This window comes from Apteryx mantelli, chromosome 1, assembly GCF_036417845.1.
Source record: "Apteryx mantelli isolate bAptMan1 chromosome 1, bAptMan1.hap1, whole genome shotgun sequence".
Classification (NCBI taxonomy): Eukaryota; Metazoa; Chordata; class Aves; order Apterygiformes; family Apterygidae; genus Apteryx; species Apteryx mantelli.
The window spans coordinates 87,545,216-87,567,684 of record NC_089978.1 but is presented as its reverse complement, the minus strand read 5'-3'; the positions used below and the strand labels follow the sequence as shown (position 1 = coordinate 87,567,684).

Here is a 22,469-nt window from a genome sequence, read left to right as displayed (position 1 = left end):
TGCTGCGATGCAAATGGATGAAGAATTTTCCTTGGACAAGTGTAATAGAGCTGATTTTGAATGTGCTCACTTTCATTTCCATCTTCCAGACAGATGGCATCAGTTCTGTTTGGAAAATAAATGCCATCACGTATATATATTCTGTTTCTGGAATAGCACTGTTTCTACCAAAAAGCAGCAAAGCCCCCCTAACTGGTTAAAGAATGAAGAGATTCTGGACCTGATTTTCCTCTCTAGCCCACTTGAGTAAACATGAGTGAAGGCACTAAAATCAATAGAATTGTGTTTCTTTAAACAGATGTAAGTGGGAAGAAAATCAATGTACTGTGTTTGGTGTTTTAAGGTCTTTGTTACCATACACATACCTGAGTAGATTACCTTAGGCTGTAAGTAAAATAACTGGATTAAATCATATGATATTTGTTGCCTTCTTCAGAAAGGTTTAAAGCCAGCTGTGGAGGAGAACATTTGTTTCTTTGCAAGTTATTCTCCTGAGCACAGTTTGAATGCCCCAATTTTTAGATTTCTTTGGACAGCTAATAATCAACAGAATTCAACAGAAGTTCATAAACTGGTTGTAGAATTCACAGAAAAATACAGTAGTTTCAAGTCATCTTAATACTGTCATTGTGTCATGATTTTCACTTACATGTTTGCTCATAATCTTTTAGGGGTACCAGCAGTAGTTGTGGCCATTGTGTTGGCAGTGTCACCGGATAATTATGGGCTTATATCCACTGGAACATTTTCAAACAACAGACCAGATGAATTGTAAGTAAAAGGGTAGCTTTTTCTTTTCTGAGTCCTACCAAATTGCTTTTCTTTGAAATAAAGGTGGTGGAGAGAAGAAAGCAATGAGAGCTTTGAAATGGTATGGCTCTACAGTATGTCACATGCTTTGTGGTAACTGCTGACGTGAATATTCTTACTCTTTGGCAAAAAAGAATACTTTTTACTAAAGAGGTAAAATTGGTTTGCATTTATAACAAAATACAGCTTTATCTCACATTCGTTTTACTTCTGTTACTTACAATGGCTGACAGACTTTGTTCTTGTGTTCTAGCTGCTGGATTAAAAGTAGAATAGCCTTCTATATTACTGCTGTGGGATACTTTTGCGTGATATTTCTGATCAATATCAGCATGTTCATTGTTGTGCTGATCCAGCTCTGTCGCATCAAAAAGAAAAAACAGCTTGGCACTCAGAGAAAAACCAGTATTCAAGACCTCAGGAGTGTTGCTGGTCTCACGTTTTTGTTGGGAATTACTTGGGGATTTGCCTTCTTCACAGTAAATGAGATCTTTACATATCTCTTTACCATTTTCAACACTTTGCAAGGTAAGTTTATCCTTCATGCCATAGCCTGTTGTGTACAATATAATGAACAAAGAATTTTAAAAGGACGCTTTATTCAACAGCAAAGATGTAATTTTGGTGCATTCTTTAATGTTAATTCAATTAGAGATGATACTGCTTCTCTCTAATCATATATAATATAATAATATTAGATTAATATAATATATAATATGTATATACTACATATAGTATAACAATATTATAATGATATGTAATATGACAGGAAAGCAATCTTCTATTTATAACATATTTATATCTATAAATATTAGAATTTTATAAATGTATGCAAACCAGACACCACTGGAAGTGACTGTCTTTTTCTCGTCAATGGATTAATTGTAAATACTCAGTTACTATAAGTGTTCACATTAACGTAGTGAAAATTGTATTATTTCTCAGCTTACCACTCTAAGGCTTAGGTGTGAAGTCAGACATTCATCAAAGGGCCATTGAGACAGGCAGGGCTGCAGCATCTTCAAGTGAGCTGAGAATGGTATTTAGTACTGAAGTAGCCAAGCAGTTCCAAGCTTGGGCTTCACAACTACAAACTACTGGTGCCATGCACCAGAATGCCAAAGGCAGCTAATTAAGAGCGGTGCACCACATGCTCTTGTCACCTGCATAGACTAGGGGCCTTCGTGATACTGACTTTCGGGGCCTCAAGCCCACAAACAGGCTGTTTATCCAGGCACTTGTGCTCTGGGATGTCTGTTTCTGCGCCTCAGATGTTCTTGAGTAGGAGAGAGTCCTTAGGCACGCAGCTTGGCAAAGGCAGGGATGCTACCGCACATATCCAAAAGCAGAGTTTCAGGTACTGTAGAAGCTTTCACGTAGAACTGTAGGCACCTACGGTACCTCAGGCACCTGCACGTTCCTGAATTGTCCTACTCAAGTTAGGATCCAATACTTCTGCTTAAATGGCACTTCAGTTGCTTAGAAGACTGGCTGGCTGGTTTTCCAGAGAGATTAGAGCAATTAAAATGGCAGTTCAGTGTATATGCCTCCCTCCTATTTGATACACTGATTTTTGTGGATCTTACTATTTGACTACTTGAGGGATTGAACCCGTATCTCCCCAGCCCTTGTACAGACTTGTGTGGACCTAACGCAAGACTGTAGATTCCATGTGATTGCAGGGTAATCTGTTATGTGAGCCTAAGTCCTACTCTTACTCAGCTTGAAGTTAGATACTGAGTAAACCTTGATACTAAAAGTAATAAAGGCAAATAAATCCAATTGACCTAATTAACCTTATGCCAGTGTTCCAAAATAATATTTGAAAATGGAACAGAAGCTTTTGAATAGAGCAACACTTAATTACCTTTAAAAATTTGTCCTGAAAGCCAAAGTTAAGAAAGCTACTAAGCAACATAAAGATGTAAATAATCTCTCACAGTGGGATTTTAAAAAACACATATATGCTGAAATGGTTTTAAAGCAGTGCAAGTATAATGTGCATGTGAATCTGCTTTTGCCAGTCTGAACATTTATTTTATTTTATTATTTTATTTTAATTTAATTTAATTTTATTTTATTTTTCATTCACTATAAACCTAAGAAATTTGTTCTCAGGGCATGTTGCAGCTGTAAAATTGTGCAAAGACTGAGTGCCACACTTCTTAAAAGGGGAAACTTTTATAAGTAGGGAGACTTAAGTCCCACCCTGTGTCAGTAGGAGTGAATGAGAAGCAGATAATGAACCTGTAATGTGGCAATTGTTATTTTAGTTATGAGTTGCTTTCTTTGTGTAGACATTTAAAATAACGTAATTATGATTTTGTGGACAATTAATAGCTTCCATGTAACTTAGAGTTTGTGGAAAGTTCAATAAGGCTGCTCTAGGGGGCTGGCAATCCAAAAGCTTTTTCTGTAGGGTTAGTGGTTCTGTTACAGCTGTTGGTAGTAACAGGTTAGCTGTTAATGATATATGGGACAGTGTTACAAGGTGTGCTGAGAGCTGTGTAGCCTGACAGCGTACTGTCATACCCTCTGTTTGACATTGTTTAGACTTCTGTACCAAAAGGCTTCAGTTAGGTTCAGGATCCACAGAATTTTTCCCTTCTTATTTGAAAGTATGAAACTCTGTGGATTTTGGTTACATTTATTCTTCTTCCATTTGTGTGTATGATACTATCATCTAAGTACAAGGGAAAAATATTCTTAAGTGTTGAGAGTTGTGAACTTTTTCACCAAAGAAAGGTGTCATTACTTCTGATTAGAACTTAAAAACAACAAACAAAAGGAAATCATTTGCATATAATACATATTAATACATTATTTATTAAGAAGTAGCAAAAATCTATTTTGAAACATTCTCTGATATTTATCACTTTGCAGGGTTCTTCATTTTTATCTTCTATTGTGTAACAAAGGAAAATGTTCGTAAACAGTGGAGAAGATACCTTTGTTGTGGGAAATTCAGGCTAGCTGAAAACTCTGGTAATTATGAAAACTTTTTTTTTTTTTTTTACCTCCGAATGCTTGTGCTCAGTGTTAAGTCCCTAGCATTTTTTTATACATATTTTTATTATTATCGAATAAACCATATTGCTGTAGTTCCAGGCCTAATTTATTACCTTAGGTGTAATAAACGTCTAAAACTATCCTCTTTAAAGGTTGCAGTTTATTCAGTTTTTACATGCTGTTGCATTAAGCTGTTAACTGCAGTGGACCTCTTCCAGGGTCTATAGGTATGCCTTTGCAGAAGACCACTGATTGCGATTAGGAACCATAAGATTTGTTCTAGCTTCTGAGTCACATGTAGTGTGGTCAGTGACTTCAACAAAAGCAAGATGAAGAATAGTTTCAACCAAAAAACCTATAAATGGGTTTGTGGTATTTTGTTATTCAGTACTTGACTTGTTAAAGCTATGTACTTTTCATACACATTAACTCAGAGGGTTGACTGTACGTTAGTTACTGGCATCTTTGATCTGGTCTACAGTCATAAAACTATGACTGCTTGCTTGCTGAATTGAAGAAAATGACAAAGAGGAAAAAGGAACTATGTACAAATAATTTTAACCATCAAGAATCATGAAATTCTTAAGAGAATATTATTCTGACTGTAATACTGTGGGGAGAGTTGGGAAAGCCTTGCTGTTATTTTATTTCATTTGCATTATTAGCTATATTTTTATATTTTGCTTTTATGGGTTGCACTACTTTCTGTAACATGTATCTGCCGTAGACTGGAGTAGAACTGCTACTAATGGTTTAAAGAAGCAGACTGTAAATCAAGGAGTATCCAGTTCTTCCAATTCCTTACAATCAAACAGTAACTCCACTAATTCTACAACACTGCTAATGAACAATGATTATTCAGTGCATGCAAATGGCAATGGTATGTATAATGCAAAATGGTATTTCTCAAACTATTTTCCTTCTTTTTTTAAAACAACAGCTTTATGCTCTGTTATGCTAATGTAAAGTGAATTGCTGACCAAATATTATTCCTAAATAGAGGATCAAAATATTCAGGATGTCATCACAAATAATACCACACATGCATTTTAGGGCTATACACAAAATTTTGAAATAACCATTTCTCCTACTCAGTATGAACTGCTGATTTATATATTGAATTGTAGGTAACATTCATTATTAGAGCAAGTACTGATCAAAAGCTGCTGTTAACAACTTTCTTGTCACCTGAAGATATTACTATAAACTTTAAGCATGTTTTGAAACAGTTTGTGTTTTAAACCATATTAAAATAAACATTGTCTGGAGAAGAAAGAAATTTAAGACAACCAGTGAAGATAGCTTAAAAGTATGAAAGGAATCATGTAGAAGGTAATGTGAGGAAGAAATTCTGCCAACATTAATGGAAAACTCACATGGAAGCTTCTTATTGAGGAGAGAAGAGGAGAAAATGGAGACTATAAAGTTGCCTTAGTGAAGAGACCATTGCTGAGAGGGCTGCCTTGCTGTTGGCCACAGAGTAAGCATTAAAACTGAACTGCTCTATATCTCTTTATTTCCCTTGGGTACTTCTATGGATACCTTTCCCTAACAGAGATGTATCTTTATGTTGCAGGAAACAACTTTTCAAAAGTAAAACTTTCCATCTTTCCCATTCTAACACAGTACTGTCCTCTGAAGTGTTACCCTCTGCTTGATTCCTGAGAAGTGGAAAGGCAAGTGCATGTAGCACTCCAATCTGTGGCTCGTCTACTGAGAAAATTAGATATAAATCTCCACTGAATACACTCATTAAAAAATGAACTTTTTGCAGCACACACAATCTAAAATAAAGCATGATTACTGCTGCTGATTTGAGCTCTCAGTATAGATACTCACTTTTCCAAAGAGAAAAATAATTTTGTAATGTAGAAAAGCCTAAGCTGAGCAAACCTTACAGGACATCAGTCCTGTGTGCCTAGTTTATTTCTCCCAGTTGATCAAGAATTGAGGCTAAGAAGCCAAGCTACCAGCTGCGTTGTTTAGTCTGAAGTTGTAGAACAAGCACATAGTGGCTGTGTTGTCCTCATTTCCGGGCACATTCTGTTAGAAGAAACAGATAATCGACTGGAAAATACAATAATCGCTCAGATGTACAAAATAAAAGCTATGGAATTCGTATGTGCTGCCCCTTTATGTGTTATTGTCCATTTGGATGTGTGAACTGCATAATGTAAAGAAATCACAAGACTTCAAGAAATGTTCCTTTAATGGCATTTGGACATGCCCTGAATAGCTTTACAAATTAATTGAGCTTGTAAAATTAGTTCCTTTTTTTGTCATGCCCTTATAAAACCTCCTCTGTTTGCATACCACATGATACAATAGAATTATCATACTTTGTATCTAACAAACCAGTTCACAGACAAAAAACAAAGCAATAACTCTTACTGTCATCAAATACAAATCAAGGCAATATTTATAGAGGGAAGTAATACCTTTCGAAAAGATAAATTTTCAGGAACAAAAGCCTGCATGTCTTGGAGGGTATATTAGTTACTCTAATATTTATAGTTACATAGTTATAGCTGTGTTAATTACTCTAATATAAAGATATCACTTCTCCCTACATTTGCTATGCTTATACCTTTGCACCATCACAGCTACAAAAGCATTTTAACTACTTTGCTTAACAGAAAGAAGGGTAGAACTTGTGTTTTGCAGCAACTGTGCGGATGGTCCTGTTGTGGCTTTCCAGAACAAGTTGTTATGATTTGGGTGGTACTTTGGAATGAGATGCAAAACTGATCGTTTAAATAGTTGAGCAGTCCTAATCTTGTGTCATGTGCTCCTGTTCTGTCTAATACCAGGCTATAAAAATTCATGGTTTATTCAAATGTTTAGATTTTCCAGTGTGAGGGTCTGTGTATGTGTTGACCCAAGAGCTTCTCAGACACATGCAGATGAAAGAACTTGGAGTGCTGCAATATACACGAAGGTCTCCAAGATAACCCACCTCATCTCCACTTATATTTTATATAAGAATGCTGTGTTGAGTGTTTTGAATGCTGTGAACCCTGTACCACATCTTCCATTCATATCAAAAGGGCTGCATGATACAAACCAACATAGTTTGACCAAAAGATTCCTTCTTTTTAATGAACTTCCAGGTCTTTAGGACTTCCAGGAAGAAGTCTATACTGATGCTTGCATAGACGTGGTCCTCCTGGGAAAGCTCTTTGAGACAATTCCTTACACTTACATCTCCCAAACACGGGGCAGTTGTATCTGGGAAGAGCTGGACAAATGCCCCCAAAAGTAACTGCAAGGTTAGATAGGTTAGGCTGGTGTTAGATAAGAACATAGGACCTTCTAATTTGTTGTGCCTGATCCCCTGCTCTCACAGCTAGGAATGTACAATAACACTGCAATATTTTATTAAAAAAAAAAAGCATGCTGCAAAACGAAAGCACTCTTGAAAATGAGACCCATGTCATAAGTGTATTAAGCTGTAAGCACTTACGGTTTTGGCCTCACTACTTCCACGGAAATGCCGTTCCAGACAGAATTGAATGACTTGCCATGGTAAGTTTGGGATGTCTATACAGCCTGTGGCTTTGCTTGCCTGATGGATTGTGTAACTTGATCTTTTCATGACATACTAACATTGCTTGTTTTCTGTTCTTCTCTGACAGGTTTTCATGTTTGGGAAACTCCCGTTAGGTTCACATGGCTGAACCTGCAGATTCTGTGCCTGAGGAACAGAACTAACCTTTCTGAATTTGTTCGTAGAATAGCCTTATTTTCTCTGCAGATTCTGCCCTAGCAATAGGGCTTAGCTATTTTGAACATCTAAAATAAATCAACTGCAATCAGGCAGGGGGTGAAACCCTTACAAATGTACAATTACAGTGTCAGCAAGGATGGTATTTTCTGTCCTTTCACTCTTTACATGATTTGAATTGATTAACAAAGCTCTTCTGCTTATCTTACCCTGTTTACATTTGTACATGTTTTAGTGCTTGATGGCGTTTTACCTTCAACTTTATATTTAAAAGGTTTTGCATACTCTGGGGGGGGATTGCTTCCTTTTTGCAGGTCCGGTGGCAGCTCAGTAGTTTAGCATGGAGCTGAAACTTTTTTTTGACAGCCATCTCTGCAAACCCACTCCCTTAAACTCCCATCCTGAGATATTCAGGCTTAGTCATATGCATTGTATTTTCAAAATGATAGTAAACTTTGTCAGCTAGAAATACATGTTCACATTTCCTATTTAAAAAAATGCTGGCTCTCATTCCAAAGTAAAGCTTCCAAATGAGGTTTTGATATAGCTCATGCACTGACATCTGCTTGAGTCAGTAAGAAAACTGCTCAAAGGTATATGGTCTGCCTAAAGTGAGGTATTAGTCCCTAGAGGAACTGGTTGAGTAGACTGATACATAAACCTGTGTGCTTGGGGGCTCTACCCCAAGCAAAAAGAGAGAAGGCAAGTCTAGCCTAGTCTCTGCAAAACCCTTTCTGCAGGAGGGATTAAGTGCAGAGGAGAGAGGTCGCCTAATACTCTGCCTCTGGTGACCTCAACAAGAAATAGTTAAAGAGGATCCTATAATGCAGTTTTGCCCCTCCTGGATGGGTTGTTCAGAAGGCTGAAGTCATGAGAGGGTGAAAGGGGAACGCAGACCCATAGCAAGATTCTGCTCCAGAATACCTGAAATATTTGATGGACTGAGTCCAGATCTACTAGAGGGAGGATCAGATTTCTGTCCTTGTCATGAGTCTTCTTTCACTGCCTAGAGGTTTCCTACCAATATTTTTGGTCTTCCCGAAGGCATAAACTGCAAGCAGTTTCTACATTCGCTGTCTTTTCAGCAAATTTAACACTAGGCAACAGTGATGGTGTTTGCGTGTGCAGTATTGTGAATATTAACACAAGTAGCAAACTTGGATGTTTTATCTTTTTATTAATGCTGTTTCTAGTATAAATTATAGGTCTGCATCTGTGTTTGTGAACTCATTTCTCAGTAGTGTTTAACAAAGTGATTCCCTCTCTAAAGTAATTTTAGTTCTGGTTTTTGTTTCCCCATCATGATGCTCCTTACAAGTTACCCCCACTCAGCCTTAGATGGCAAAAACGTTTATTAACACAGTTCTTGTGGTTTCCTAATAAAATGTACAGATAAAAACTTTAATTATATATATTCCATTTTCTTTTGATTTAAAACATGGTAGTTTTGAAGTATTAATGAACTCTGAAAATCAATTGTGAATGGAATATGTAACAGAACTCTTAAAAGACCTAGGTATTAGTAGATTTGTATATATGCTATCAGTATCCTGGTAAATCTTTTAAACTGGCCTACTTTGCAAAAGAAATAAAAAGGAAAATCTGCTCTGCATTTGCACAAATACTTACAATAAAAAAAGTTAATTCTCAACAAAAATATCTAGAATGCGAAGCATGGAGATATGAGTAATTTAAGCATTTTGGGAGTTGGTGTTCCATTTCTTTAACAGGCTGCGATCAGCACTGGTATTACATGTGTTCACTGTAGATTCACCGAAATATGGAAGATGCTCAATCCAACAATCATTGGATTTAGGCCATATTCTAATTATCATCCAGGAATAAATGCTGCAAGTTTAGTGCATTTCAAAGGGAGAAAATATCCTTGTTTTCTCCAGCACTTTCATGTTTCAAATACAAGGCAAACCTGAAAACATTTTTAACTTAACTTTAATGCAGAACTAGAGAGAGAAGTATTTGGCGTCTTACGTAATGAGATTTATTCCAAGTCAAAGTCTCCCAAATTCAGAGAAATGCGACCTTCACTGTTTAAAATAAAAGATATAATCTTACTGTGTGTACAATGTGTTATTATCTCCCAAATCTTACTGATTTCATACAGAAAACCCTGTACAGAAAAATCCCCATTCTGAAATTGTTGCAGGAATACAACTAGAGTGCATGTACTCTGTATACTGACTGCAAAAGCATGGGGGACTTGATTCTGAGCTTTCTGACAGGGGATGCATTTTTGTTTCGACAGGCCATCTTTCCAGTGAGAAGAATGGTGTTTCATTCAATGTACAGAATGGTGATGTGTGTCTCCGTGACTTCTCAGGCAAACAAATTGTATTTCAAGAAAAGGATGATACAGGCAGTCAAAAAAGCCGTATCTCGCTCAGAAGGACTTCCAAAAGGGGAAGCCTAAGTTTTACTGAGAAAATGTGATTTCCTTTTAAACAGTACATTGTTCTACAGTATGAAGTACAGATTTACTTTAACAGTTTTACATAATGTGAGAAGACCAGAAACTGATTTTATTTAATATACGGTACTGGAACTTCAAGGCAGTCATGTAATGGATTGACAAGGACAATTATTGAAAAGGAAAGGAAGAGGAAAGGGAAGGGAAGAAAAGAAGAAAAGAAAAGAGAAGAAGAAAAGAAAAGAAAAAAGGAAAAGGAAAAGAAAAGAAAAAAGAAAAAAGAAAAGAAAGCTGCTATTTAACAAGGTACTTCAGATGTCGAATTACAGCTGGCACATTTCCATTTTGATTCTTCATTGGAGGGTTTTGGGGGGTTTTTTACATTTAAAGGAAAGTTTTGTTTAGACTTTTTTCAGTACAACTGAGTTAGTTTATCTAGATATAGTACACAGTAGTATTGTATAAATGTAGGAAATTACAACCTATGCATACAAATGATGTTATCTTTAAAAATGTTAGCTACACTGTCAGCTTCAACTTTTTGTAGGTTATGGTTGCATACTCTGTAGTGCTGTACATAAGCAGAAAAATATCTACCTTTAAGCATCTTAATGATACTTTTATATTTATTTCTTGTAATATAAATTTAAATATTCCTTTGTATAGAAAAATAATTGGTATTTTGTTTTAACTTTTATTGTAGTTTGCAGGTGCCTTTAATTGAAATAATTAACTGATACAGAAGCTAATTTGTTCAGTAAGTGAAATCACTTACAGTGGTTTAAATATGTTCACTAGATACGGAACTGTAGGTATGAACACGATCAGTCTTGAACTTTAGTGGCCTCTTACTGCAATATGGAGGGATAGAAGCTGGGTATCATCACAGCAGAGTGCCAAGAGCAAGGGAGTGATAGAGTAGATGTTAGGTTATTGAATACACCTAAGTTATGTTAGTGGCTTGACTAAGTCAATAGGAATTTTTGTCATTGATTTCAGCTAGGTCAGTATTTTATCTTGAGTGGTTGTTACAGAAATTAAACACACTGCCATTTCTCATCTGCAGTGATTAACTAGACTAGTGTTATTTTTTAAAGAAAAAAAATTACAGGAGATAAATGCTAGCTGCTATATTTAGTAGCCAAGCAAATGGTTGGTTTTGTTGTATGGTTGCTTTTTTCAGGGGCAGCTCATGAGCATTAATGAATATTTCTGCTTGTACTTGGGTCCTTGCTTGGCCAACCAAATTCTGAGGCCCTAGCTCAGTAAATTCCCAAAGCAAAATTTCATTCCCTTTGTGGAATTTGCCCCCAAAAGGAGGGCTGGATTTTGACTCTTTATGCACAACAGTAGGTAGAGCACATACGATGTTGTGAAGATTCTTCTTGAACAGAAATCAGCTTTGAGACATTAGTGAGCACTGGTTGCACATGGCCCTGACACAGTTGGGCAGCTCTCAATGTTTTTTTTCTCCTTGTGTTCCTGGACAAAGATTGAACACTCCTGGAGCTCTTACGTATGGGAGCAAGAGCTAGAACAAGTCAGTGTTACACTGCAGTGTGCCAGACCCTGTAAAGGGGATTATTTGAGGCAGACGCATGCTGGAAGGTAGCAAGTGCTTGGCTTTCCCAGAGGACTCAGTAGGAGCCCTGGAAACACTGTTCTCAGCAGAAAGCATCAGTTAAACACCTCCTATCTGGGTCTCTGTTGTAGTTCGGCAATTGAACCTCTGAAGCACTCAAACCCTCTTGTGGTTCTATATGTAATGTATGGTTCTTTTGGTCACCTATGTCAGACTACTCTGAATATGCTTTTAAAGTGAGAATTTCAAGTATTTGTAGTGTTTATCCACAAGGTTTTAACTACATGTTAAAAAAGATGGTACTGGAATGGTAGTGGTTGGAGTACATTTCTGTGAATGCTTTAACTTTTTGGCTAATTGCCTTTGCACTGTTTCTTGTAAATTTATTTAATGTTCTTGTATTTATATTTTCAATTGTAAAAAATAATAAATTTATAGCAAGTATAACACATAAATAAACATTCTCTTTAAGATAAATGTGTTGTTATAGTGGGCTGTTTTACAACCCTTCAGATGGTATGAGCTGGAGAATGTAATCGCTTGGAGATAATGCTGACCTGGCCCTTGCATTTATTTTTTTCCACACCATACTGTATCTTTCATGATTCTAGCAGCTGTGTTTTTAGCAGAAGGAAGTTTGACATAAGTCTGTCCAGTCAGTGCTTGCCCTGAAGTCTGCTGAAGCTTTTCCACAAGACTGCTATGAGCAAAAGCACATAGCTGAGTTTGGCTTCAGTATGCTAAAACACATATTGCACTCTTGCTGAACTGCTTGCAGTCTTCCTTTGTTTTTATTTTTGCACCCCATCACATGCTAGGATTTTTTAATCATTTTTATTCAATTTATCCCTAGGGGAAAGGAGCCTTTTCTTACTTTGCCACTTACAAGCATGCACACCTTATTGTAAAATTTGCACCCTCGGCAGTATATTATTTTAGCTCAGTGAATGGTCACCATCATAAACTATAGTTTTATAGCAGCTTTTCATCTGAATTCACAGAATCAGAATCACAGAATCGCAGAATCACTGAGGTTGAAAGGGACCTCTGGAGATCGTCTAGTCCAACCCCCCTGCTCAAGCAGGGTCACCTAGAGCACATTGCACAGGATTGCATCCAGGCATGTTTTGAATATCTCCAGAGAAGGAGACTCCACAACCTCTCGGGGCAACCTGTTCCAGTGCTCTGTCACCCTCACAGTGAAAAAGTTTTTCCTCATGTTCAGATGGAACTTCCTGTGTTTCAGTTTGTGCCCGTTGCCTCGCGTCCTGTCGCTCGGCACCACTGAAAAGAGTCTGGTCCCATCCTCTCGACACCCTCCCTTCAGATACTTGTACACATTAATAAGATCTCCTCTCAGCCTTCTCTTCTCCAAGCTAAACAGGCCCAGCTCTCTCAGTCTTTCCTCCTAAGAGAGATGCTCCAGTCCCCTAATCATCTTTGTAGCCCTTCGCTGGACTTGCTCCAGTAGTGCCACATCCCTCTTGTACTGGGGAGCCCAGAACTGGACGCAGCACTCCAGATGTGGCCTCACCAGGGCTGAGTAGAGGGGGAGAATCACCTCCCTCGACCTGCTGGCAACACTCTTCCTGATGCACCCCAGGATACCATTGGCCTTCTTGGCCACAAGGGCACATTGCTGCCTCATGCTTAACTTGGTGTCCAGCGGCACTCCCAGGTCCTTCTCCGCAGAGCTGCTCTCCAGCAGGTCAACCCCCAACCTGTCCTGGTGCATGGGGTTATTCCTCCCCAGGTGCAGGACCCTGCACTTGCCTTTATTGAACTTCATGAGGTTCCTCTCCGCCCACCTCTCCAGCCTGTCCAGGTCTCTCTGAATGGCAGCACAGCCCTCTGGTGTATCGGCCACTCCTCCCAGTTTGGTATCGTTGGCAAACTTGCTGAGGGTGCACTCTGTGCCTTCATCCAGGTCATTGATGAAGAAGTTGAACAAGACTGGACCCAGTACTGACCCCTGGGGGACACCGCTAGCTACAGGCCTCCAGCTAGACTGCGCCACTGATCACAACTCTCTGAGCTCTGCCATTCAGCCAGTTCTCCATCCACCTCACTGTCCACTCATCTAAACCACACTTCCTGAGCTTGTCTATGAGGATGCTATGGGAGACAGTGTCAAAAGCCTTGCTGAAGTCAAGGTAGACAACATCCACTGCTCTCCCCTCATCTACCCAGACAGTCATTCCATCAGAGAAGGCTGTCAGATTGGTTAGGCATGATTTCCCCTTGGTGAAGCCATGCTGACTACTCCTGATCACCTTCTTGTCCTCCACATGCTTGGAGATGGCTTCCAGGATGAGCTGCTCCATCACCTTTCCAGGGATGGAGGTGAGGCTGACTGGCCTGTAGTTCCCTGGGTCCTCCTTCTTGCCCTTTTTGAAGACTGGGGTGACATTGGCTTTCTTCCAGTCCTCAGGCACCTCTCCTGTTCTCCAGGACCTTTCAAAGATGATGGAGAGTGGCTTAGCAATGACATCCGCCAGCTCCCTCAGCACTCGTGGGTGCATCCCATCAGGTCCCATGGATTTGTGGGTGTCAAGTTTGCTTAAATGATCTCTAACCCGATCCTCCTCGACCAAGGGAAAGTCTTCCTTTCTCCAGACTTTCTCTCTTGCCTCCAGGGTCTGGGGTTCCTGAGGGCTGGCCTGGGCAGTAAAGACTGAAGCAAAGAAGGCATTCAGTAACTCTGCCTTCTTCTGGTTGAGTTTTGCCAGGAGCTCCTTGCTCATCCATGCAGGTCTTTGCCAACAGGTTGGCCAACCTGGTAAGGAGGGCTTTAAACTAGGAAAGATGGGGGAAGGGGAGAGTTATAGTGACAGGGTAGTTGGCAAAAGACTGCTCAAGTCAGGATGCCTCCAACAGGTGAATGCAGCCAGGGAAGTGCGCATGGGATGTGGCTATGGAGGACCCTCTTTTACCCCTCCTGGGAAACCTGCATGCTCGATCACCTCCCTGAAATGCCTGTACACCAATGCACGCAGCTTGGGGAACAAACAGGAAGAACCAGAGATATGTGTGCGGTCGCAGGGCCATGATCTCATTGCCATTACAGAGACATGGTGGGATAGCTCTCATGACTGGAGTGCTGTCATGGATGGCTATGTGCTTTTTAGGAAAGACAGGCCAGGAAAGCGAGGTGGTGGAGTTGCTCTTTATGTGAGAGAGCAACTGGAATGTATGGAGCTGTGCCTAGGGGTGGATGAAGAGCGAGTCGAGAGCTTATGGGTAAGGATCAAAGGGCAGGCTAGCATGGGTGACACTGTTGTGGGTGTTTACTACAGGCCACCTGATCAGGATGAGGAAGTCGATGAGGCCTTCTACAGACAGCTGGAAGTAGCCTCACGATCCCAGGCCCTGGTTCTCATGGGGGACTTCAACCACCCCGATATCTGCTGGAAAGACAACACAGCTAGGCACAAACAGTCCTGGAGGTTCCTGCAGAGCATTGGTGACAGCTTCTTGACACAGGTGGTGGAGGAGCCAACAAGGAGAGGTGTGCTGCTGGACCTCGTACTAACAAACAAAGAAGGACTGGTTGAAGATGTGAAGGTCGGGGGCAGCCTTGGCTGCAGTGACCATGAGATGGTGGAGTTCAGGATGCTGCGAGGAGGCAGCAGGGCACCAAGTAGGATCGCAACCCTGGACTTGAGGAGAGCAAACTTTGGCCTCTTCAGGGACCTACTTGGAGGAATCCCATGGGTTAGGGCCCTAGAAGGAAGGAGTGTTCAAGAGAGCTGGTTAATATTCAAACATCACTTCCTCCAGGCTCAAGAGCAGTGCATCCCTATGAGTAGGAAGTCAAGCAAAGGAGGCAGGAGACCTGCATGGATGAGCAAGGAGCTCCTGGCAAAGCTCAACCAGAAGGAGGAAGTCTACAGAAAGTGGAAAGGGGGACAGGCCACTTGGGAGGAATATAGGAATGTTGTCAGAGTATGCAGGGATGCGACGAGGAAGGCTAAGGCCCGTTTGGAATTAAATCTGGCAAGAGATGTCAAGGACAACAAGAAGGGCTTCTTCAAATACATCAGCAGCAAGAGGAAGACTAGGGAAAATGTGGGCCCTTTGCTGAATGGGGTGGGTGCCCTGGTGACGAAGGATGCAGAGAAGGCAGAGTTACTGAATGCCTTCTTTGCTTCAGTCTTGACTGCTCAGGCCAGCCCTCAGGAGCCCCAGATCCTGGAGGCAAGAGAGAAAGTCTGGAGAGAGGAAGACTTTCCCTTGGTGGAGGAGGAGTGGGTTAGAGATCATTTAAGCAAACTTGACACCCACAAATCCATGGGACCTGATGGGATGCACCCACGAGTGCTGAGGGAGCTGGCGGACATTATTGCTAAGCCACTCTCCATCATCTTTGAAAGGTCCTGGAGAACAGGAGAGGTGCCTGAGGACTGGAAGAAAGCCAATGTCATCCCAGTCTTCAAAAAGGGCAAGAAGGAGGACCCAGGGAACTACAGGCCAGTCAGCCTCACCTGCATCCCTGGAAAGGTGATGGAGCAGCTCATCCTGGAAGCCATCTCCAAGCATGTGGAGGACAAGAAGGTGATCAGGAGTAGTCAGCATGGCTTCACCAAGGGGAAATCATGCCTAACCAATCTGATAGCCTTCTCTGATGGAATGACTGTCTGGGTAGATGAGGGGAGAGCAGTGGATGTTGTCTACCTTGACTTCAGCAAGGCTTTTGACACTGTCTCCCATAGCATCCTCATAGACAAGCTCAGGAAGTGTGGTTTAGATGAGTGGACAGTGAGGTGGATGGAGAACTGGCTGAATGGCAGAGCTCAGAGAGTTGTGATCAGTGGCGCAGTCTAGCTGGAGGCCTGTAGCTAGCGGTGTCTCCCAGGGGTCAGTACTGGGTCCAGTCTTGTTCAACTTCTTCATCAATGACCTGAATGAAGGGACAGAGTGCACCCTCAGCAAGTTTGCTGACGATACAAAACTGGGAGGAGTGGCTGATACACCAGAGGGCTGTGCTGCCATTCAAAGAGACTTGGACAGGCTGGAGAGGTGGGCAGAGAGGAACCTCCTGAAGTTCAACAAAGGCAAGTGCAGGGTCCTGCACCTGGGGAGGAATAACCCCATGCACCAGGACAGGTTGGGGGTTGACCTGCTGGAGAGCAGCTCTGCGGAGAAGGACCTGGGAGTGCCGCTGGACACCAAGTTAAGCATGAGGCAGCAATGTGCCCTTGTGGCCAAGAAGGCCAATGGTATCCTGGGGTGCATCAGGAAGAGTGTTGCCAGCAGGTCAAGGGAGGTTATTCTCCCCCTCTACTCAGCCCTGGTGAGGCCCCATCTGGAGTACTGCGTCCAGTTCTGGGCTCCCCAGGACAAGAGGGATGTGGCACTACTGGAGCAAGTCCAGCGAAGGGCTACAAAGATGATTAGGGGACTGGAGCATCTCTCTTAGGAGGAAAGACTGAGAGAGCTGGGCCTGTTTAGCTTGGAGAAGAGAAGGCTGAGAGGAGATCCTATCAATGTGTACAAGTATCTGAAGGGAGGGTGTCGAGAGGATGGGACCAGACTCTTTTCAGTGGTGCCGAGCGACAGGACGCGAGGCAACGGGCACAAACTGAAACACAGGAAGTTCCATCTGAACATGAGGAAAAACTTTTTCACTGTGAGGGTGACAGAGCACTGGAACAGGTTGCCCAGAGAGGTTGTGGAGTCTCCTTCTCTGGAGATATTCAAAACGCGTCTGGATGCAATCCTGTGCAATGTGCTCTAGGTGACCCTGCTTGAGCAGGGGGGTTGGACTAGATGATCTCCAGAGGTCCCTTCCAACCTCAGCGATTCTGTGATTCTGTCTCCTGCCTCCTTTGCTTGACTTCCTACTCATAGGGATGCACCGCTCTTGAGCTTGCATGAAGTGATGTTTGAATAGTAACCAGCTCTCTTGAACACTCCTTCCTTCTAGGGCCCTAACCCATGGGATTCCTCCAAGTAGGTCCCTGAAGAGGCCAAAGTTTGCTCTCCTCAAGTCCAGGGTTGCGATCCTACTTGGTGCCCTGCTGCCTCCTCGCAGCATCCTGAACTCCACCATCTCATGGTCACTGCAGCCAAGGCTGCCCCCGACCTTCACATCTTCAACCAGTCCTTCTTTGTTTGTTAGTACGAGGTCCAGCAGCACACCTCTCCTTGTTGGCTCCTCCACCACCTGTGTCAAGAAGCTGTCACCAATGCTCTGCAGGAACCTCTGGGACTGTTTGAGCCTAGCTGTGTTGTCTTTCCAGCAGATATCGGGGTGGTTGAAGTCCCCCATGAGAACCAGGGCCTGGGATCGTGAGGCTACTTCCAGCTGTCTGTAGAAGGCCTCATCGACTTCCTCTTCCTGATTATCTCAACCTCCTTCCTAGGGAAAATATTTTAAAAGGTATGTGATTAAACAAGTTAGCATGATGTGATTGACATGACTGTGCAGGTATTTTGCTTCCAGTCCCTGGTAGTTCATTTAAAGCTTAGCAAATTGAAGCAATATTATGGTCTAAAGAATACATATCCTATGTGGTCTGCAAATTAGCAGTTTCACCATGGCAGCCCAGAAGTCAGTGAGAGCTGCAACCCTGTGCCAGAAAAGTGAGTAAAATTCAGTGCATCAGCTGGTGCTTGCAGCAGTACCTCGGGGATGTCTGTACAGCTTAGTCATGGATAGCAGCATGTGGTGTACAGCTGGCACCACCTGGCTCAGCAAATCTGCTCCCTGAGTCTACGCACTCTTCTCTGTTGACATTTATGGGAAAAAGTAGTGCCCTGAAGCGGTAAGCATGTGCAGAGTTAATGGGAGAGTGAACTGGGACCTGTTCTGGGAGGCCTGTTTCACTGTAATTTATATTACAGAATATCACAGCCTTCCCCGACTTGTTAATTGAATTGCAACAGGTGAATTCCGGTTGACGGGGTTAATGAGCTTCCAACTGCTGCCCTCTCCCCAGGCCTGCTGTACAGAAGCACTGTTTTAGAGCCACAGCTGAAGGAAGAGGTCTCTCTTTAAGTCTGTTTCCTCTACCCTGGCTGTCTCTGTTTCACCATCAATGAGGTAATCATGGCAAAAAAAAATTACAAAATGAAAACTTCCTTAATGTTGTAATTTCACATGGGGGGGAAAAAAAGCCAGAATCCTTCCTGCAGTCTGAGGGCACCTTGTAACCTTCAGCCAGTTGGAAACGACGTTTCTGTGCTTCGGCACCCGCCCACGTCTACAATTGTTTTGTTCCCTGTTGCCAGGAGGATGGACAGAATTCAGTGAAGATTGTGCAACTGTGTGTTACACACGTGCCTTTTTTTAAGTCTTTGTCAAGTTTTTAAGTCTTAGTTCTTGCCTGACTTCCCTTCTTTCTGCGTGCTCCTGTCATACTCATATGAGCGAATTTGCTGCTGTGGCGTGAAGCCAAGAGTCATACATAAGGGCAAATCAGGTCAAAAGCATGCATTGCCATGACGGCCCTACTGAGGGCCTGGGAGAACAGCAGATTCATTGACATCTGTCTGTAAATCTTGTTTACTAAGTTAGAAACTGAAAGCTGGTATGCGAAGACACCCGATACAGTCTTGAGGTTTTTGACTCCCATTCTAACATCCCCAAATGTTATTTTTTCAGGCTAAAAATACTAAGGCTAAAAATAAATGTCCTAGCCTTTGCGTTTTATCTTTCAAAGTTATGAAGAGGATTTGTCAAACCACCTGTATTTTCGACAATTTAGCCCGACCTTTGGTGCTCCTCGGGTCGCGGCGGCAGATTCTTCAGAAAAGCTGCACTTGGCACTTCAAACACACCGGCTGAAGGGAGGCGCTTCTGCCTCCCGCCCCGGGGACTGCCGGCTCCTGCATCGGCCCCGGCCACCGCAGCGCCAGCGCCCGCCCGGCGTCCCGCAGCCCCGGGCGGGGCCGGCGCGGCTGCCCCGGGCCGCCCCGCGGGGCACCTGCCGCCCGCTCGCCCGCCCGCGGGCGCCGCTCCCCGCCGCACGGTACCGCTGCTGTTGCGGGGCGCCCCGAGCGCGGCGGCGGCGGCGCCCCGCGCCCTCGCTCCCGGCGCCGGAGGGGCGGCCCCGGCCCCGGCCCCGCCTCACGCCCGCGGAGGAGGCCGCCGCCATCTCTGGGGCCGGCGGATCCCGGGGGAGGGCGGCCGGGCCGGGCCGGGCGGATGAGGCGCGGAGCGGTGCTGCTGCCGGTGCCGCCGCGGGCCGGAGGGCGATGAGGAGCCGCAGCAACTCGGGGGTGCGCCTGGACGGCTACGCCCGGCTGGTGCAGCGCACCATCCTGTGCCACCAGGTGAGGGCGGCCGGCGCCTCCCGCCCGCGGGGCCCGGCGGCGCCGAGCGCGGCCCAGCGGCCTCCGCCGGCGGCGGGCGGGCTGCGGGGAGCTGTGGGGAGTTGGGTGTCTTTGGGGGCCTGTGGGGAGCTGTGGGGAGCTGGGTGTCTTTGGGGTATCTTTGGGGGAGCTGTGGGCACCTGGGTGTCTTTGGAGGGGCCATGGGGAGCTGGGTGTCTTCTGGGGCCTATGGGGGGTTGTGGAGAGCTGGGTGTTTTTGGAGGGGCCATGGGGAGCTGGGTGTCTTCTGGGGCCTATGGGGAGCTGTGGAGAGCTGGGTGCCTTTGGGGTGTCTTTGGGGGACCATGGGCAGCTGTAGGTCGCTGTGAGGAGGCTGTGTGACTGTGGAGAGCTGGGCATCTTTTAGGGGGGCTGTGGGGGGCTGTGGGTTGCTGTGAGGAAGCTGTGGAGAGCTGGGTGTCTGGGGGGGGCTGTGGGGGGTTGCAAGGGTCTGCGGGGAGCTGCATGGCTGTGGGGGGAGCTGTGGGGGGCTGCGTGTCCATGGGGAGCTGTGGCTTGGCCAGGCTCATTGCGGCAGTGCCCCCTGTCCTGCGAGGGGCGCCTTCAGTGGTGCGGCTGGAGAGAAATTTGCTGCATTGCGTCTGGTACCGATGTTGGCCAGAGAGCAGGAGGAACCGGCAGCAAAGGCGTTTCTGCGCCAAGGGAGCACAACCTGGTTGTACAAGGCACGTGAAGAGCCAGGTGGAAGCGAATATCTCCTTTCCTGGGCAAATGGCTCCTCCTCTTCATTTTTTGAAAGAGCACCGAACAAAGTCCCAGTAGCATAGAGCTACAAATGCCTTTGAAATATGTGTCTGTCAACATTGCCTCTCTGAAGGATTGAACCTAAAATAGAGCTGGGTTCATGGTGACCAGCGGGCATAATTTGTCCAGTACATGTGCACTGCAGTGCACGTCTGACAGATTCTCATCTCTGTCATGCTGGTATAACTTTACTGTTGCAATATTGATTTTAATGGAATGACTTATCTTGGTAATAGGCTGTTCAGACTCTGGCTGCTTGTCTAATAGTGCTGCATGGATATGTGAACAGTAAAAGAATGAAGATGTCAGGACTGGCAGGCAAAAAATGTGACCTACTGTATATTTTGGCCAGTGCACATGCATAAGCATGTAGCTTAGTGCTCTATGCTTAGGGTGTCTGCCTCACCTGGGCAGGCTTTGAGGACAGGCACTTGCAGTGTGCTCTGCAGTGTTGTGCCTCAGTTAAAATAGTTCAGTATAGAAAGATGGGAGCAAGTTTTTTTTTTTGCGTGAAATAGTTCACAAATATACTTATTGGTGAGAGTTAGAAGAAACTGCAAGGCAATGAAAGAAAGGGATAGGACTCAAATCTGCTCAGGTCAGAAAGAGTTTTGTCATTGGCTGTGGTGGGCGCAAACTCTACACGCTTGTGGATGGAGGGAAGTTTTTATGTAAATTATTGTAAGCCCATTAGAAACAAATGCAAAGACGTGGAAGTGGTGTGAGGAGATAATTTTGCTCTCTCACTGTGTTGGAATGTGGGAGATGCCTTGAGTTGTGCTCCTGTCTCTGTCTTTTGTCTGCTGGGTGACCTTGGACAAGTTACTTGGGCTTCCAGTGCCTTCCTTAGTTTCCCTATTTATAGGATGTGGTTGCTGATGGTAGCCTCCATTAGAGGAGAGATGGGACCTCTGGGATCCAGAGATGAAACATGCTTTATAAAAGCTATAGATTAATGACATTAATATTAAACACTGATAAACAGGGTAACTTAATAGCAACATGTGCATTTATACCAGTGACCCATAATTTTATATTTGCTGGTTGCTGTACTTGTATGCACATTCACGACTCAATGCCTTCTTTTCCACTGAGTGCTCAATGCGGGGAAGAGTTTTTTGGGGGGAGGAGGAGAGAAGCAAAGGAAATAAATCAGTTTTGTGTGTGGAAAGCAAGTCACAGGATAGCAGGAACACAGGAGCTGGGAGCTGCACCAGATTTGCTCAGTACGTGTCAGGGGAGCCAAGCTCCTAAAGGCAGCTTCTAAAGTTGCTTCTTCACTGTTACTGGAAGCCCTTCTGGTCTCTTTCAGGACAAAGTCAAGGAGGTGAATTTAAACCATGAATTTGTCCTGGAACAGCCTGAAAGAACAGCCAAAAGGCATTGAAGATGCCGCTGAGCTACTGTCTTTCAGCACAGGCTTGGTATGTGACTGTAACCTTGTACCTAGCATCTGCAGACCTGTCAGACATGCAGATTTGGCATGCTAGCTGGTGTGCTCTGAAGGAGGACGGTAAAGAGCTTGCTTCTAGTGATGTTGTTAGGAGAATGCACAGAGTGTTCAGCAGCTTGTTGCTTTGATTAAAAAAAGGTGTTTAGTATGTCAGGGGTCAGGTATCTTAGCAGCAATAATGGATGTTCTTACGTACATTTCAATTTTTCTAAACCAGCATTATTTTAAAAGCAAATTTTAAATCAGAATGTATGTATGTATGTATATATATATATGCTACGAGGCAGACGCATTCAAAATATGAGACCAAACTCTTCACTAAGGCCAATGACAGTTGGTTTCCCTTATGCAGCACCTTGCAGCACTGGATCCATAGCTAACTTTT

The 22,469-nt window shown here is 43.5% G+C and overlaps 2 protein-coding genes across 2 annotated transcripts in view; both read left to right on the top strand.

Moving 5' to 3' along the window:
- The window catches only part of ADGRG2 (adhesion G protein-coupled receptor G2), a 54,970-nt gene extending 42,983 nt beyond the window's left edge, over positions 1–11,987 (top strand). The window contains exons 22-26 of the mRNA XM_067297085.1: positions 672–771; positions 1,064–1,338; positions 3,694–3,795; positions 4,547–4,699; positions 9,807–11,987. Coding sequence (XP_067153186.1) covers positions 672–771; positions 1,064–1,338; positions 3,694–3,795; positions 4,547–4,699; positions 9,807–9,991 — 815 coding nt within the window. The 3' untranslated portion in view covers positions 9,992–11,987. The remainder of the gene's footprint in view (positions 1–671; positions 772–1,063; positions 1,339–3,693; positions 3,796–4,546; positions 4,700–9,806) is intronic.
- Positions 11,988–19,685: 7,698 nt separating this feature from the next.
- Positions 19,686–22,469, top strand: part of PHKA2 (phosphorylase kinase regulatory subunit alpha 2) — a 50,197-nt gene continuing 47,413 nt past the window's right edge. Inside the window, exon 1 of the mRNA XM_067297074.1 lies at positions 19,686–19,827. Within this exon, the coding sequence (XP_067153175.1) occupies positions 19,750–19,827 (78 nt within the window). The 5' untranslated portion in view covers positions 19,686–19,749. The remainder of the gene's footprint in view (positions 19,828–22,469) is intronic.